This window comes from Sapajus apella, unplaced genomic scaffold (genome assembly GCF_009761245.1).
Source record: "Sapajus apella isolate SASKATOON/1434 unplaced genomic scaffold, GSC_monkey_1.0 scaffold68, whole genome shotgun sequence".
NCBI classification, from domain to species: Eukaryota; Metazoa; Chordata; class Mammalia; order Primates; family Cebidae; genus Sapajus; species Sapajus apella.
Genome location: NW_022437008.1, coordinates 6,277,336 through 6,293,949, shown reverse-complemented (window position 1 = coordinate 6,293,949; position 16,614 = coordinate 6,277,336). Strand labels below are relative to the sequence as shown.

Genomic DNA, 16,614 nt, shown 5'->3' with positions numbered 1-16,614 from the left:
ATGTCTGAGGAGGTAGGATCTGGTACAGGTGTGAGGATCTGGGTCTGTCAGTGTCTGAAGAGGTAGGATCTGGTACAAGTGTAGGGGTCTGGGTCTCATGTCTGTGGAGGTTGGATCTGGTACAGGTGTGAGGATCTGGGTCACTCCATGTTCGATGAGGTAGGATCTGGTACAAGTGTTAGGACCTGGGTCCATCCATGTCTAAGAGGTCGGATCTGGTATAGGTGTGAGGATCTGGGTCTCTCCATATCCAATGAGGTAGGATCTGGTCCAGGTGTGAGGATCTGGGTCTCCCCATGTCTGAGCAGGTAAGATCTGGCCCTGTTATGAGGATCTGGATCTTTCCATGTCTGAGGAGGTAGGATCTGGTACACGTGTGAGGATCTGGGTCACTCCATGTTCGATGAGGCAGGATCTGGTACAAGTGTTAGGATCTGGGTCCATCCATGTCTGAGAGGTCAGATCTGGTATAGGTATGAAGATCTGGGTTTCCCCATGTCTGAGAAGTTAGGATCTGTCCCTGGTATCAGGATCTGGGTCTCTCCATGTCTGAAAAGGTAGGATCTGGTACAGGTATGAGGCTTGTGAGGATCTGGTCTCTCCATGTCCAAGGAGGTAGGATCTGGTATAGGTGTGAGGATCTGGGTCTCTACATGTCCGAGGAGGTAGGATCTGGCATGAGTATGAGGATCTGGCTCTGACCATGTCTGAGGAGGTAGAATCTGTTGCAGATGTAAGGATCTGGGTCTTTCAATGTCAGAGAAGGTAGGATCTTGCCCTGGTATGAGGATCTGGGTCTTTCAATATCTGAGGAGGTAATCTGGTACAGGTATGAGGATCTGGGTCTCTTCATGTCTGAGGAGGTAGGAATCTGTTAGAGGCATGAGGATCTGGGTCTGTCAATGTGTGAGGGGGTAGGATCTGGCCCTGGTATGAGGAACTGGGTCTGTCAATGTCTGAGAAGGTAGGATCTGGCCCTGGTATGAGGCTTATGAGGATCTGGGTCTGTCAGAATCTGAGGAGGTAGGATCTGGCCCTGCTATCAGGATCTGAGTCTGTCAGTGTCTGAGGAGGAAGGATCTGGCACACATATAAGAATCTAGGTATTTCAGTGTCTGGGAAGGTAAGATCTGGCCCTGGTTTGAGGATCTGGGTCTTTCATCTGAGGAGATAGGAATCAGGTACAGATATGAGGATCTGAGTCTCTTCATGTCTGAGGAGTAAGGAATCTGTTACTGGCATGAGGATCTGGATCTGTCAGTGTCTGAGGAGGCAGGACCTGGCACTGGTATGTGGGTCTGGGTCTCTCCATGTCTGAGGAGGTAGGATCTGGCTCTGTCCATGTCTGAGGAGGTAGGATCTGGCTCTGTCCATGTCTGTGGAGGTAGGATCTGGCACAGATACAAGGATCTGGGTTTTACAATTTCTGCGAACATAGGATCTGGCCTTGGTATGAGGATCTGGGTCTGTCAGTATCTGAGGAGTTACAAATCTAGTACAGGTATGAAAATCTGGGTCTCTCCTGTCCGAGGAGTTAGGAATCTGGTACAGGCGTGAGGATCTGGGTGTCTCCATGTCTGAGGAGGTAGGATCTGGTACGGCTGTGAGGATCTGGGTCTGTCAGTGTCTGAGGAGGTAGGATCTGGCTGTGGTATGAGGATCTGGGCTCTCCATGTCTGAGAAGGTAGGATCTGGTACGGCTGTGAGGATCTGGGTCTGTCAGTGTCTGAGGAGGTAGGATCTGGCCCTGGTATGAGGATCTGGGTCTCTCCATGTCTGAGGAGGTAGGATCTGGCCCTGGTATGAGAATCTGGGTCTGTCATTGTCTGAGGAGGTAGGATCTGGTATAGGTGTGAGGATCTGGGTCCATCCATGTTTGAGGAGGTAGGATCTGGTACAAGTGTGAGGATCTGGGTCTCTCATGTCTGAGGAGGTAGGATTTGGCCCTGGTATGAGGATCTGGGTCTCTCCATGTCTGAGAAGGTAGGACCTGGCCCTGGTATAAGTCTTATGAGAATTTGGGTCTGTCAGTATCTGAGGAGGTAGGATCTGGGTACAGGTATAAAGATCTGGATCTGTCAGTATCTGAGGAGGTAGGATCTGGGTGCTGGTAGAAGGATGTGGATCTGTCAGTTTTTGAGGAGGTAGGATCTGACCCTGGTTTCAGGATCTGAGTCTGCCCATGTCTGAAGAGGAGGATCTGGATATGGGTCTCTCCATGTCCAAGGAGGTAGGATCTGGTTCAGCTGTGAGGATCTGTGTCTGGCAGTGTCTCAGAAGGTAGGATCTGGCCCTGGTATGAGGCTTGTGAGGTTTTGGGTCTGTCAGCATCTGAGGAGGTAGGATCTGGGTATGGGTATAAGGATCTGGATCTGTCAGTATCTGAGGAGGTAGGATCTGGCCCTGGTATCAGGACCTGGGTCTGTCAGTGTCTGGGGAGGTAGGATCTGGTACAGGTGTGAGGATCTGGGTCTCTCCATGTCTGAGGAGGTAGGATCTGGTATAGGTGTGAGGCTTTGGGTCCATCCATGTCTCAGCAGGTAGGATCTGTTGCAGATATAAGGATCTGGGTCTTTCAGCGTCTGATAAAGTAGAATCTGGCCCTGGTATGAGGATCTGGGTCTTTCAATATCTGACGAGTTAATCTGGTACAGGTATCGGGATCTGGGTCTCTCCATGTCTGAGAAGGTAGAAATCTGTTAGAGCCATGAGGATCTGGGTCTGTCATTGTGTGAGGAGGTAAGATCTGACCCTGGTATGAGGAACTATGTCTGTCAGTGTCTGAGGAGGTAGGACCTGGCCCTGGTATGAGGATCTGGGTCTTTCCATGTCTGTTAAGGTAGGATCTGGGTCTGTCTGTGTCTGAGGAGGTAAGATCTAGCCCTGGTATGAGGATCTGGGTCTGTCAGTGAGGAGGTAGGAATCTGGTTTACGTATGAGGATCTGCTTCTGTCAATGTCTGAGGAGGTAAGATTTGGTGGGGTATTAGGATTTGGGTCTGTCAATGTCTGAGGAGGTAAGATTTGGTGGGGTATTAGGATCTGGGCCTGTCTGTGTCTGAGGAGGTAAGATTTGGCAGGGATATTAGTATCTGGGCCTGTCCGTGTCTGAGGAGGTAAGATTTGGCGGAGGTATTAGGATATGGGCCTGTCCGTGTCTGAGGAGGTAAGATTTGGCAGAGGTATTAGGACCCGGGTCTGTCCCTGTCTGAGGAGGTAAGATTTGGCAGAGGTATTGGGATCTGGGTCTGTCCGTGTCTGAGGAGGTAAGATTTGGCAGAGGTATTGGGATCTGGGTCTGTCTGTGTTTGAGGAGGTAAGATTTGGCAGAGGTATTGGGATCTGGGTCTGTCTGTGTTTGAGGAGGTAAGATTTGGCAGAGATAATTAGGATCTGGGTCTGTTTGTGTTTGAGGAGGTAGGATTTGGTGCAGGTATTAGGATCTGAGTCTGTCCATGTCTGAGGAGGTAAAATTTGGTTCAGGTATGACGATCTGGGTCTGTTCATGTCGGAGGAGGTAAGACCTGGCCCTGGTATGAGGATCTGTGTCTGTCAATGAGAAGGTAGGAATCTGGTATACGTATGAGGATCTGCGTCTGTCAGTGTCTGAGGAGGTAAGATTTGGCGGAGGTATTAGGATCTGGGCCTGTCCATGTCTGAGGAGGTAAGATTTGGCAGAGGTATTAGGATCTGGGTCTGTCCGTGTCTGAGGAGGTAAGATTTGGCAGAGATATTAGGATCTGGGTCTGTCTGTGTTTGAGGAGGTAAGATTTGGCGGAGATATTAGGATCTGAGTCTGTCCATGTCTGAGGAGGTAAAATTTGGTTCAGGTATGACGATCTGGGTCTGTCCATGTCTGAGGAGGTAGGACCTGGCCCTGGCATGAGGATCTGGGTCTCGCCATGTCTGAAGAGGTAGGATCTGGGTCTCTCCGTGTCTGAGAAGGTAGGATCTGGCATGAGTATGAGGATCTGGCTCTTACCATATCTGGGGAGGGAGGATCTGGCACAGATATAAGGATCTGGGTCTTTCAATGTCTGTGAAGGTAAATCTGGCCTTGGCATGAGGATCTGGGTCTGTTAGTGTCTGAGGAGGTATTAATCTAGTACAGGTATGAGGATCTGGGTCTCTCCATGTCTGAGGAGGTAGGATCTGGTACAGGTGTGAGGATCTGGGTTTGTCTATGTCTGAGGAGGTAGGATCTGGTATAGGTGTGAGGATCTGGGTCCATCCATGTCTGAGAAGGTAGAATCTGGCCCTGGTATGAGGCTTGTGAAGGATCTGGGTCTGTCAGTATCTGAGGAGGTAGGATCTGGCCCTGGTATCGGGATCTGAGTCTGTCAATGTCTGAGGAGGTAGGATCTGGGATAGCTGTGAGAATTTGATTCTGTCTATGTTTGAGGACATAGAAATCTGGTACAGATATGAGGATCTCAGTCTGTTCATGTCTTAGGAGGTAGGATCTGGTGCAGGTATGAGGATCTGGGTCTCTCCATGTCTGAGGAGGTAGGATCTGGTACAGAGATGAGGATCTGGGTCTGTTCATGTCTTAGGAGGTAGAATCTGGTGCAGGTATGAGGATCTGGGTCTGTCCATGTCTGAGGAGGTAGGATCTGGGTCTGTCCATGTCTGAGGAGGTAGGATCCGGTGCAGGTATGAGTATCTGGGTCTGTCCATGCCTGAGGAGGTAGGATCTGGTACAGATATGAGGATCTGGGTCTGTTCATGTCTTAGGAGATAGGATCTGGTGCAGGTATGAGGATCTAGGTTTTCAGTGTCTGAGACGGTAGGATCTGGCCCTGTATGAGGATCTGGGTCTTTCAGTATCTGAGGAGGTAGGAATCTGGTACAGATATGGGGATCTGGGTCTTTCCATGACTAAGGAGGTACGAATTTGTTTGAGGCATGAGGATCTGGGTCTGTCACTGTGTGAGGAGGTAAGATCTGGCCTAGGTGTGAGGATCTCAGACTGTTAATGTGTGAGGAGGTAGAACCTGGCCCTTGTATTAGGGTCTGTTCATATCTGAGGAGGTAGGATCTGGGTCTTTCAGTATCTGATAAGGTAGGATCTGGTCCTGTTTAGTGGATCTGGGTCTTTAAATATCTGAGGAGGTAGGAATCTGGTACAGGTATGAGGATCTGGGTCTGTCCATGTCTGAGAAGGTAGGAATCTGTTACAGGCATGAGGATTTGGGTCTGTCAATGTCTGAGGAGGTAGGATCTGGCCCTGGTATGAGGATCTGGCTCTCTCCATGTCTGAGGAGGTAGGATCTGGCCCTGATATGAGGATCTGGATCTGTCCATGTCTGGGGAGGTAGGATCTGGCCCTGGTATAAGGATCTGAGTCTGTCAGAATCTGAGCAGGTAGGTTATGGCCCTGGTATGAAGATCTGGGTCTGTCAGTATCTGAGGAGGTAAGATATGGCCCTGATATGAGGATCTGGGTCTGTCAGTATCTGAGGAGGTAGGATCTGGCCCTGGTATGAGGATCTGGGTCTGTCATGTCTGAGGAGTTAGGATCTGGCCCTGGTAGGAAGGTCTGCGTCTTCTAGTGTCTGAAGAAGTAGTATCTGGCCCTGGTATGAGGATCTGGGTCTGTCCATGTCTGAGGAGGTAGGATCTCGTACAGGTATGACGATCTAGGTCTTTCAATATCTGAGGAGGTAGGATCTTGTACAGGTATGAGGATCTGGGTCTGTCAGTGTCTCAGGAGGTAGGATCTGGCACAGGTACGAGCATCTGGTCTGTCCATGTCTAAAGGGTTAAAGCTGTGTGTAGGTATGAGGCCTTGGGTCTGCCAGTGTCTGAGGAGGTAAGGCTAGGCCCAGGTATGAGACCTGGGTCTGTCCATGTCTGAGGAGGTGGGCCCTGGCACAGGTATGAGACCCTGGGTCTGTCCGTGTCTGAGGAGGTGGGCCCTGGCACAGGTATGAGGCTCTGGGTCTGTCCGTGTCTGAGGAGGTGGGCCCTGGCACAGGTATGAGGCTCTGGGTCTGCTGGTGTCTGCAGAGACAGGGCCTGACCTCTTGGGAAGACCATGGTAAGTAAGGCCTTCAGTTTGTCTTGTGGCTGTGGTCAGTTCCCTGTGTAGTCTGCCCTGTTGGTTCTCCCATGCATCACCAGCACCTGCCTGCTGCCTTGCTTTCTGGAGGTGGGTTGGGCCATGGCCCTCTGAGATGCACTTGTGCAAGAGCTGTGCCAGGGACAGGGTTTCTGGCAGGAGGTGGGGGGCGGGGTGTGCCGGCCCTCCCTCAGCACCTTGTTCTGTCTCTCCTAGTGGGTAGGAGGACGCTACTCGCTGTGGTCGGCCATTGGACTGTCCATTGCCCTGCACGTGGGTGAGTGTGTGTTTCTGTGTCTTGCAGCCTCTGTGGGAGACAGTGTTGTAGTCTAAGGTTAGGGGTAGGGGGCTTGTGTCCCATCAAACACCATGCTGTCTTCACAGGCTGCTGGCTTCTCTGCAGCTGGCTGGGATGTTTATTTCATGTCCAGAAGGAAGGTCTGGGTTTTTTTGGGTGTACAGGTTGGCCCCTGTCTCTGCCCCTCAAAACTGCAATTCTGTCCCTCTCCCTTCCTAGGCAGAGTTAGATCCCTGCATTCAGGTCCACCTCTCACCAGAGGGGCTTTCTCTGGGCCCATGTCCTCCCATGTTGTGTCTTCTGGCTTTCCATGCAGCCTTTCGTGGTTGCAGAAGGAGCTGCGCCCACTGCCCACAGGGTGCAGGGTGTGACCACTTCTTTTGACTGTTTTTGTGTCACAGGTTTTGACAACTTCGAGCAGCTGCTCTCGGGGGCTCACTGGATGGTGAGTGCTGAGGCTGGTTCTCTGCCAGGTGCTGGCCAGAGGCATGTGTGTTGGTCCCGGTCCTCCTTTTTTTCCCCACTCTCCTGTCCCTCCCCATCCCATGCAACTGCTCAGCTCCCACTCACGCTGCTCCTGTTTCAGGACCAGCACTTCCGCACGACGCCACTGGAGAAGAACGCCCCCATCCTGCTGGCCCTCCTGGGTATCTGGTATATCAACTGCTTTGGGTGTGAGACGCACGCCATGCTGCCCTATGACCAGTACCTCCACCGCTTTGCTGCATATTTCCAGCAGGTACCAGCTGCCAAGCCAGGCCTTGGAGTCAGCAGCTTCTGTGGGGGGTCTGGGAGGTCCAGGAACCTGGGTTTCAGCTCCTCCAGGTGCTCTTTGCTCCATTGCCCTTGGGCCTGGCCAAGGTCTGTTTGTGCCCCTTGTCTCAGGATGAATCTTTATAATTGAAGTTGGTTCCATTTGAGTGTCATTTGCATTTGACCTCTATGGGAGGGGTATGACCGGTGGTCATGATGCCTTGGTTAGGGAGGTCGTGGCTTGGCTCGGGATGTTCTTCAGCTGGGGTCACTTCTTTCTTGCACATCACTATGCATGCTCACGATAGTGTCTGAGGACATAGGATCGAGCTCTGGAATGAGGACCTGGGTCTGTTAATATCTGATTTTGAGGAGGTAGGATCTGGTTGGTACAGATATGAGGATCTGGGTCTGTCCCTGTGTGAGGAGGTAGAATTTGGCCATAGGATAGAGCTGCAAGCTGGAACCCCTTATAGCCTGTACTGCCTTTATCCGTCCAGAAAAGCATATCTGTATGTAGTCTGTGGTAGCCTCTTTGGGCTACATGGGCCTCTTCTCCTTTGGGATTTCCAGAGCCCCCAGAGGCTGAACAGGCCCTCTCCTCATGATATTATGTTCCGGAAAGCTTTTCCACACCTGTCCCTGCTTTTTTTTTTTTTTTTTTTTTTTTTTTTTAGACAGAGTCTTATCCTGTCGCCCAGGCTGGAGTGCAGTGGTGTGATTTTGGCTCACTGCAACCTCTGCTTCCTGAGTTCAAGCAAGTCCTGTGCCTCAGCCTCCCAGTAGCTGGGATTACAGGCGCACGCCACCATGCTGGGCTAATTTTTGTATTTTTAGTGGAGATGGGGTTTCACCATGTTGCCCAGGCTGGATTCAAACTCCTGGCCTCAACAAATCCACCTGCCTTGGCTTCCCAAAGTGCTGGGATTACAGGCTTGAGCCACTGTGCCCTACCGTCCTTGCTCCTGTTTAGTACAAAACCAGTCTGAGTCCAGCAGCTCTTGAACTGCTTTGGGGAAAGTACAGAAGGCTCCACCAATACTTGGAAGCAAATCTTGTGATTGAAGGAGAGGCCCAGGTTCCCCAAATCCCAGCTGCCTTTGTGAGGGTTGTCATGAGCAGGGCCCAGGTGGGTACCCAAAGCCTAGTATCTAGTTGAGGTGACAGCCCTCAAAGGCTGTACTGTCAGCCGAGCATGGTGGCTGATGTCTGCAGTCCCAGCATCTTGGGAGGCAGAGGCTGTGGGAGATTTCTTGAGGCCAAGAGTTGGAGACCAGCCTGGACAATGTAGTGAGATCCTGTCTCTAAAAAAAATCCGGCAGGGCGCAGTGGCTCATGCCTGTAATTCCAGCACTTTGGGAGGCCAAGTTGGGTGGATCACCTGAGGTTGGAAGTTCGAGACCAGCCTGAACAACATGTTGAAACCTCACCTCTACTAAAAATACAAAAAATTAGCCGGGCATGGTGGTGCATGCTTGTAATTCTAGCTATTTGGGAGGCTGAAGCAGGAGAACCACTTGAACCCTGGAGCTAGAGGTTGCAGTGAGTCGAGAATGCACCATTGCACTGAAGCCTGGGCAACAAGAGCGAAACTGTCTCAAAAAAAAAAAATCCAAAAACTGAAAGCAGCCAGGCATGGTGGTATGGTACCTGTAGTCCCAGCTGCTTCGGAGGCTGAGGCAAGAGATTTGCTTGAGCCCAAGAGGTCGAGGCTTCAGTGAGTTGTGATTCTACTACTGTACTCCAGCCTGGGTGACAGAGTGAGATTCTGTCTTTTGGGGGGGAAAAAAAAAAAGCTGTGCACTCTGGACCCCAGCCTGCTCTCCCTTAAGAAATGAGTTGATTTTGTGACCAATTTTGTCTTAAGGGAGGTCCTCGCCTGACCTCCAGACCCACCTTTTCCTGGGCATGGGTTCTTCCTGCGGAGTGGCCTAAGCTGGAAAGCTTGGGAGGCTGTGTCCTCACAGGTGTGGGGAGGAAAGGGATCGTGCCTGCGGACACATGTGCATGTCCCCCTCACAGGGCTAGGGCAGGGTGGGTCTGCCTGGAGCATCTGGGCAGGACTTGGGCATGATGCAGGAAGGAGCCAGATGTGGGTACAGTGTACAAAGGGTCAAGACTTGCAGGTAGAGGGTTGGGTTTTTTTTTTTTTCTTTCTTTCTTTCTTTTTAAAGGTTCTTTCATTTTGCCAAGGGCTGGGTTTCTGTTCCTTTTCCAGGGTGACATGGAGTCCAATGGGAAATACATCACCAAATCTGGCACCCGTGTAGACCACCAAACAGGCCCCATTGTGTGGGGGGAGCCAGGGACCAATGGCCAGCATGCTTTTTACCAGCTCATCCACCAAGGTAGGCTCCTGTGGCCTGGGCAGGGTGGTGCTGGGGAGGGAAAGGACCCTCCAGAAGAGACATCTCAGTTAGGTCAGTGCCCTCCTCTAGGCTGTATGGCTAGCTCCCGTGGGCTGGGGTTATGTGGGTGACCACAGTGCCCTTCACAGGCACCAAGATGATACCCTGTGACTTCCTCATCCCGGTCCAGACTCAGCACCCCATACGGAAGGGTTTGCATCACAAGGTAAGAGCCCCCATCTGGCCGCATTTGAGGATCTGGCTCACATTGCACCCAGACCTCTGAAAACCTGATGCATTGGTTGGCACTCACGTTAGTTTTCTATTCCTCCCATAACAAATGACAGCAAACACAGAGGCTTAGAACAACACTCTTATCTCAGAGTTTCTTCTTTTTTGGGGGCGCGGGGAGTGGGGACAGAGTCTTGTTCTGTCACCCATGCTGGAGGGCAGTGGCACCATCTCAGCTCACTGCAGCCTTCATCTCCCAGCCTCAAGTGATTCTCATGTCTCAATCTCCCAAGTAGCTGGGACTATAGGCATACACTACCACACCCAGCTTATTTTGTATTTTTGGTAGAGACGTGGTTTCACTGTTGGCCAGTCTGGTCTTGAACTCATGACCTCAAGTAATCCACCTGCCTCGGCTTGCCGAAGTGTTGGGCTTATAGGCATGAGCCACCACGCCTGGCCTGTCTCAGAGTTTCTGAAGCTCAGATGTCTAGCAGGCTCTGGTGTATCTCTGCTTAGAGTCTTATAGGCTGCAGTCAGGGTGTCAGCAGGACTGTGTTTCTTTCTGCAGACCCTAGGGGAAAAGCCTTTTCCATGCTTGTCAGGTGGTTGGCATAATTCATTTCCATATGGTTGTGGAACTAAGGTTCAGCTTCCTTGCTGTGGCCTGAGAGGATTGTTCTCAGATTCTCAAGGTCACCTGCATTCCCTAGCTTGTGGACCTCTTCACTGCAGAACCAATAATGGCAGGTTAAATCCTTCTGAAGCTTTGATTCTGTCTTGCAATTTCTGTTGCATCTCTCTGGCTGACTTGTCTACCTTCTTTTTCTACATTTTTCTTTTATTCCCTAAGTGACAGCGTCGGGCAGTGTTGTCCAGGCTGGACTTCAGTGGCACGATCACAGTTAACTAACCTCGACTCCCGGGCTCAAGCAATCTTCCTGCCTCGGCCCCTCGAGTAGCTGAGACTTACAGGCACACACCACCATGCTTGGTTAATTTTTAAACTTACTTTCTTTCTTTCTTTTCTTTTTTTTTTTTTGAGACGGAGTTTCGCTCTTGTTACCCAGGTTGGAGTGCAATGGCGCGATCTCGGCTCACCGCAACCTCTGCCTCCTGGGTTCAGGCAATTCTCCTGCCTCAGCCTCCTGAGTAGCTGGGATTACAGGCACGCGCCACCATGCCCAGCTAATTTTTTGTATTTTTAGTAGAAACGGGGTTTCACCATGTTGACCAGGATGGTCTCGATCTCTTGACCTTGTGATCCACCTGCCTCAGCCTCCCAAAGTGCTGGGATTACAGGCTTGAGCCACCGCGCCCGGCAGTTTTTAAACTTTCTATAGAGACAGGCTTCATTATGTTGTCTAGGCTGGTCTCCAACTCCTGGGCTCGAGTGATTCTCCCACCTCAGCCTCCCAAAGTCCTCAGATTACAGGCGCAAGCTGCTGTCCTGGCCCTCTTTTACTTTTAAGGGCCAGTGTGATTAGATTGGGCCTACTAGATAATCCAGGAAAATCTTCCCTTTAATTTAATTTAATTTTAGAGATAGAATGTCACTCTGTTGCTGAGGCTGGAGTGCAGTGGCCAAATCATAGTTCACTATAGTCTTCAACCAGTCCTCTTATATCAGTCTCCTGAGTAGCTGAGACCACAGATGTGCATCATGCCTGGCTAATTTTTTTTTTTTTTTTTTAAGAGACAGAGTCTTGGCCGGGCGCGGTGGCTCAAGCCTGTAATCCCAGCACTTTGGGAGGCCGAGGCGGGTGGATCACGAGGTCAAGAGATCGAGACCATCCTGGTCAACATGGTGAAACCCCGTCTCTACTAAAAATACAAAAAATTAGCTGGGCATGGTGGTGCGTGCCTGTAATCCCAGCTACTCAGGAGGCTGAGGCAGGAGAATTGCCTGAACCCGGGAGGCGGAGGTTGCAGTGAGCCGAGATCACGCCATTGCACTCCAGCCTGCGTAACATGAGTGAAACTCCGTCTCAAAAAAAAAAAAAACAGAGTCTTGCTCTGTTGCCCAGGCTGGAGTGCAGTGGTACAATCAGGTTCTCTGCAGCGTCACCCACCTGGGCTCAAGCAGTCCTCCTACCTCAGCCTCCTGAGTAACTGGGAAAAGGTACATGCCACCACATCCAGCTGATTTTTTTATTTTTTGTAGAGATGGAGTTTTACCATGTTGCCCAAGCTGGCCTTGAGCTCCTTCAGGGAATTTATTGTGCCTTGTCTTGGGTGTGCAGAGCAGCACAGGGTTATGGTAGCACTAGCTTTGGAGTCAGTGGCCTGGATTCTGATTGTTCCCAGCACTGTAGATCCAGCACTGTGGACTTGCAGAACCCGAGGCTCAACTAGAACAGGGCGATGATGACTTTCCTCCTTAGGATCCAACTATTTTCTTTCTTTCTGTTTTTTTTTAATGAGACACAGTTTCACTTTGTCACCCAGGTTGGAGTGCAGTAGTGCGACCTCGGGTCATTGCAGCCTTTGCCTTCTGGGTTCAAGTGATTCTCGTGCCTAAGCCTCCCAAGTAGCTGAGATTACAGGCGCGTAGCACTATAGCTACCTTCTTAGGATCTTAAAAGATAAATGTTGGTAAAATTGTTAGTAGGACTCCTGGCAAGTAGTGCGTAGCCCTTAAAGAGTGGTTATCACTGTTCCCTGCCTTGAGGTGTCATTGGATGTGTCCCTCTCCAGCTGAGCTATCCAGTGACTGACCCAGGCTGGGACTGACCCCTGCTGAGAAGTGCCAGGCGGTCTTGTCCCTCTGCCTGAAGCTCAGACAGTGCTCTCAAGCATAACTGATATCTCTCATCAGATCCTCCTGGCCAACTTCCTGGCCCAGACAGAGGCCCTGATGAGGGGTAAATCAACGGACGAGGCCCGAAAGGAGCTGCAGGCCGCAGGCAAGAGTCCAGAGGACCTTGAGAAGCTGCTGCCACATAAGGTCAGCACTGCTGCAGTCAGTTTCAGGGCGCATGCTGGAGTTGGAGGGGTGAAGCTGTGGCACCAGGCAGGGGCTTGGGGCATGCCTGGCTTGTCCTACAAAGTGGGAGGACCTGTCCTCACAGTCCTGCACGTCTCAGCCTCTGGGGCAGAGCGTGCTTCCCTTCTAGGAGTTTGGGGATCAGAACTTGCTTAGAGACATTCCTTGGTGTTTTCTGCAGGTCTTTGAAGGAAATCGCCCAACCAACTCTATTGTGTTCACCAAGCTCACACCATTCATGCTTGGAGCCTTGGTCGGTGAGTGAGTAGGGGAAGGTCCTGGCTTGGGGTAGGTTGGAATGGGCTTGCGGAGCCCTGACGTGCCCTGTCTGTCACCTCTGCAGCCATGTATGAGCACAAGATCTTCGTTCAGGGCATCATCTGGGACATCAACAGCTTTGACCAGTGGGGGTGAGTTGCTCACTTAGGGGAAGGCTGGGAATGCCTTTGGGTCAGCTCAGGGATTTTAGTAGCAACGTTAGAGCCTTCCTCATACCACTCTTCCTTCCCTTCTTGGCAGAGTGGAACTGGGAAAGCAGCTGGCTAAGAAAATTGAGCCTGAGCTTGATGGCAGTGCTCAAGTGACCTCTCACGATGCTTCCACCAACGGGCTTATCAACTTCATCAAGCAGCAGCGTGAGGCCAAAGTCCAATAAACTCGTGCTCAGCCACAGCCTCCTCTGTGACTGCTCCTTTTCGTCCTTCCTCCCCAGAGCCGGAACTGCATGGTCCTGGCCCCCTCCCACCCAGAGTGCCCTCTGGTTGCGGGCTTGGACCACGAGCCCTTTTCGGGGAAGGCTGGTCTCGAATTGCTACCCCCAAACCCCTCCATATCTGCCCTCCCTCTGTGTTACAATTGGCTGAAGTGTTTCTGTGCAGCTGACTTTTCTGACCCATGTTGACACTGTTCACATCCCATGTAGAAAAATAAAGATGCCGCAGAGGAGGCTGTAGGGCTCAGCCTCTGATTTTTTTCCTGAGATGGTGCTTTATGTAGCATAAGGCAGGTGAGCTCAGCAGGACGCAGGCTGTGCCTCCGTGGACACTGAACACTAAGTGGTGAGCAGGTCTAGAGTGGAGCACGGTGCCTTGAGAAGACAGTAGTGGGGTGAGGGCACAATCAATCAGGAGGGCAACTTGGCCTGTGTCACCAAATCCCAAAACTGTTTTCTACTCCTCACCTCTGTGACTGGAGAAATTAGATACTCCGTTTAATCGATGGTTCTAAAAATTGCATTGAGATTTTGTTTGGGGTGAATTCCTGGACAAGACCAAGGGTGACTGCCATCTCCTGGCAAGATGCTCGGGTAATTCTTTCACTTTAAAAGGCAGACATTGAAAACAGGATTTTTTTTCTTGAGACATAGTCTTGCTCTGTCACCCAGGCTAGAGTGCAGTGGTATGATCTCAGCTCACTGCAACCTCCATCTCCCTGGTTCTCCTGCCTCAGCCTCCCAAGTAGGTGGGATTAGAGGCATGTACCATCACACCCAGCTAATTTTTTCATTTTTAGTAGAGATGGGGTTTCACCATGTTGGCCAGGCCAGTCTTGAACTTCTGACCTCAGGTGATCTGCCTGCCTTGGCCTCCCAAAGCGCTAGGATTACAGGTATGAGCCACTGCACCCCAGCCTGATTTTTTTTTTTTTTTTTTTGAGACAGGTTCTTGCTCCGTTGCCCAGGCTGGAGTACAGTGGCCTGATCACAGCTCACTGCAGCCCCAAGCACTCAGGCTCAAGCAATCCTCTTGCCTCAGCCTCCCAAAATTGAGACTACAGGTTGTGCCACTATGCCCTGCTAGTTTTTTAAATTTTTGTAGAGATGGGTCTTGCTATGTTGCCTAGACTAGACTGGTCTTGAATTCCAGGGCTCAGGAGATCCTTCCACCTCAGCCTCCCACAGTGCTAGGATTACAGGCATGAGCCCCCACACCCAGCCTATTCAAAAATTTTTTTCTTAGAGACAGGGTCTTTGTTGCTGAGGCTAGACTACAGTGTTGCAATCATAGCTGACTGAAGCCTCAGCTTCTCAGGCTAAGGTGATTTTCCCACTTCAGCCTTCCAAGTAGCTGGGACTACAGACGCATGCCTGTACACCCAGCTCATTTCTAAATTTTGGTAGATCAATATAGTGTTGTAAAAGAAAAAAAAGAGAAAAAGAAAAAACTAAATTTTTGTAGTGATAGGGTCTCACTGAGGCAGGAGAATAGGGTCTGGAGACAAGGGAGTGTTCACTTCAGCCTCTGATTGGTTTCAGGCCAAGTCTTTATTTACATAGGATGTAACCAAATAGGAAACCACTAAAGGGTACTTAAACCCCAGATTTTTCAAACAGGGCACTTGCTTGAGCCTCCTCCTGCTTTGTGGAGTGTACTTTCGCTTCAATAAAACTCTTTGTTCCTTCTTTCTTGCATTGCTTTGTGTGTTTTGTCCAACTCTTTGTTCAGCATTCCAAGAACCTGGACGACTTGTAGTCAGGACCCTCCACTGGTAACACCACTGTGTTGCCCAGGCTTATCCTGAACTCCTGGGCTCAAGTGATCCTCCTGCCTTGGCCTCCCAAAGTGTTGGGATTACAGGCGCAAGCCACCATGCCCAGCATCACAGAGTCTTTTAAAGCTGTCAGGTTGAAGTGTGATAGAACAGGAGTAAGCAGGTTTCATCTCCTGGGCTAGAGCCGAACAACACAGAGGCTGGTGCTTCCTCTTCTGAGGTGTAGATCCTTGAAAAACATACATTTCCTTTGCATACCATGTTATGAATCCTGAAATAATGTTTTTGCAGCCGGTATATTTTTAAAAGTCAGGTTTAGGCCGGGCGCGGTGGCTCAAGCCTGTAATCCCAGCACTTTGGGAGGCCGAGGCGGGTGGATCACGAGTTCAAGAGATCGAGACCATCCTGGTCAACATGGTGAAACCCCGTCTCTACTAAAAATACAAAAAATTAGCTGGGCATGGTGGTGCGTGCCTGTAATCCCAGCTACTCAGGAGGTTGAGGTAGGAGAATTGCCTGAACGCAGGAGGCGGAGGTTGCAGTGAGCCGAGATGGTGCCATTGCACTCCAGCCTGGGTAACAAGAGCGAAACTCCAACACAAAAAAAAAAAAGGTTTATTGGGGTATAATTTACATATAATAAGATTCACCTTTCTTTGGTATACAGTTCTGAGTTTTCACTAGTATATACAGTCTTATAACTATTACAGATGAGATATACAGCATTTTCCTCACCCTAAAAAGTTCCTGATGCTCTGTTGTGGTCCATTCCTACTCCCTCATCCCAGCTCCTGACTACCATTGATGTGATTTTTTTCCCTTAAAGTTCTCCTTTTACCAGAACGGCACCTTTTGTGGCTAGGTTCTTCCCATGATGCTTCTGAAATTCACCCATGTTGTGCTGCAGGATTTAAAAAAAACGATTGGCCTGGTGCAGTGGCTCATGCCTGTAATACTAATACTTTGGGAGGCTGAGGTGGGTGGATCACTTGAGTTCAGGAGTTCAAAACGAGCCTGGCCAACATGGTGAAACCCCTTCTTTATTAAAAATATAAAATAATTAGTAGGGCATGGTGGCGGGCGCCTGCTATGAGGGGCCTGAGGCCAGAGAATCGCTTGAACCCAGAAGGCAGAGGTTGCAGTGAGCCGAGATCGTGCCACAGCACTCCAGCCTGGTTGACCCAGCGAGACTCTGTCTCAAAAACAAAACAAAAATGATTGTGAAAATTTTCAAACATACAAAACCCAAATAGAATAAATCTCCATGTGCCTGACACCAAATTTCAACAATTATCAACTCATGGCCAATCTTACTGTATCTATATCCCACCTCCTCAATTATGTGGTAGCAAACCTCAGATATTTAATCTATAAGCATTTTGGTGTGTTTCTTTAAAAATTAAGAACTTTATTGTTGTTCTTTTTTTTTTTTTTTTTTTTTTTTTTTT

General features: G+C 50.1%; 1 protein-coding gene across 2 annotated transcripts in view; it reads left to right on the top strand.

The window, feature by feature from the left end:
* Positions 1-13,648, top strand: part of GPI (glucose-6-phosphate isomerase) — a 41,193-nt gene extending 27,545 nt beyond the window's left edge. For both annotated transcript variants that reach the window (XM_032249102.1, XM_032249100.1), the window contains exons 10-18: positions 6,277-6,337; positions 6,760-6,803; positions 6,945-7,097; positions 9,330-9,459; positions 9,609-9,685; positions 12,509-12,637; positions 12,858-12,933; positions 13,020-13,086; positions 13,196-13,648. In XM_032249102.1, coding sequence (XP_032104993.1) covers positions 6,277-6,337; positions 6,760-6,803; positions 6,945-7,097; positions 9,330-9,459; positions 9,609-9,685; positions 12,509-12,637; positions 12,858-12,933; positions 13,020-13,086; positions 13,196-13,331 — 873 coding nt within the window. In that variant the 3' untranslated portion in view covers positions 13,332-13,648. The remainder of the gene's footprint in view (positions 1-6,276; positions 6,338-6,759; positions 6,804-6,944; positions 7,098-9,329; positions 9,460-9,608; positions 9,686-12,508; positions 12,638-12,857; positions 12,934-13,019; positions 13,087-13,195) is intronic.
* The last annotated feature ends 2,966 nt before the right edge of the window (positions 13,649-16,614 follow it).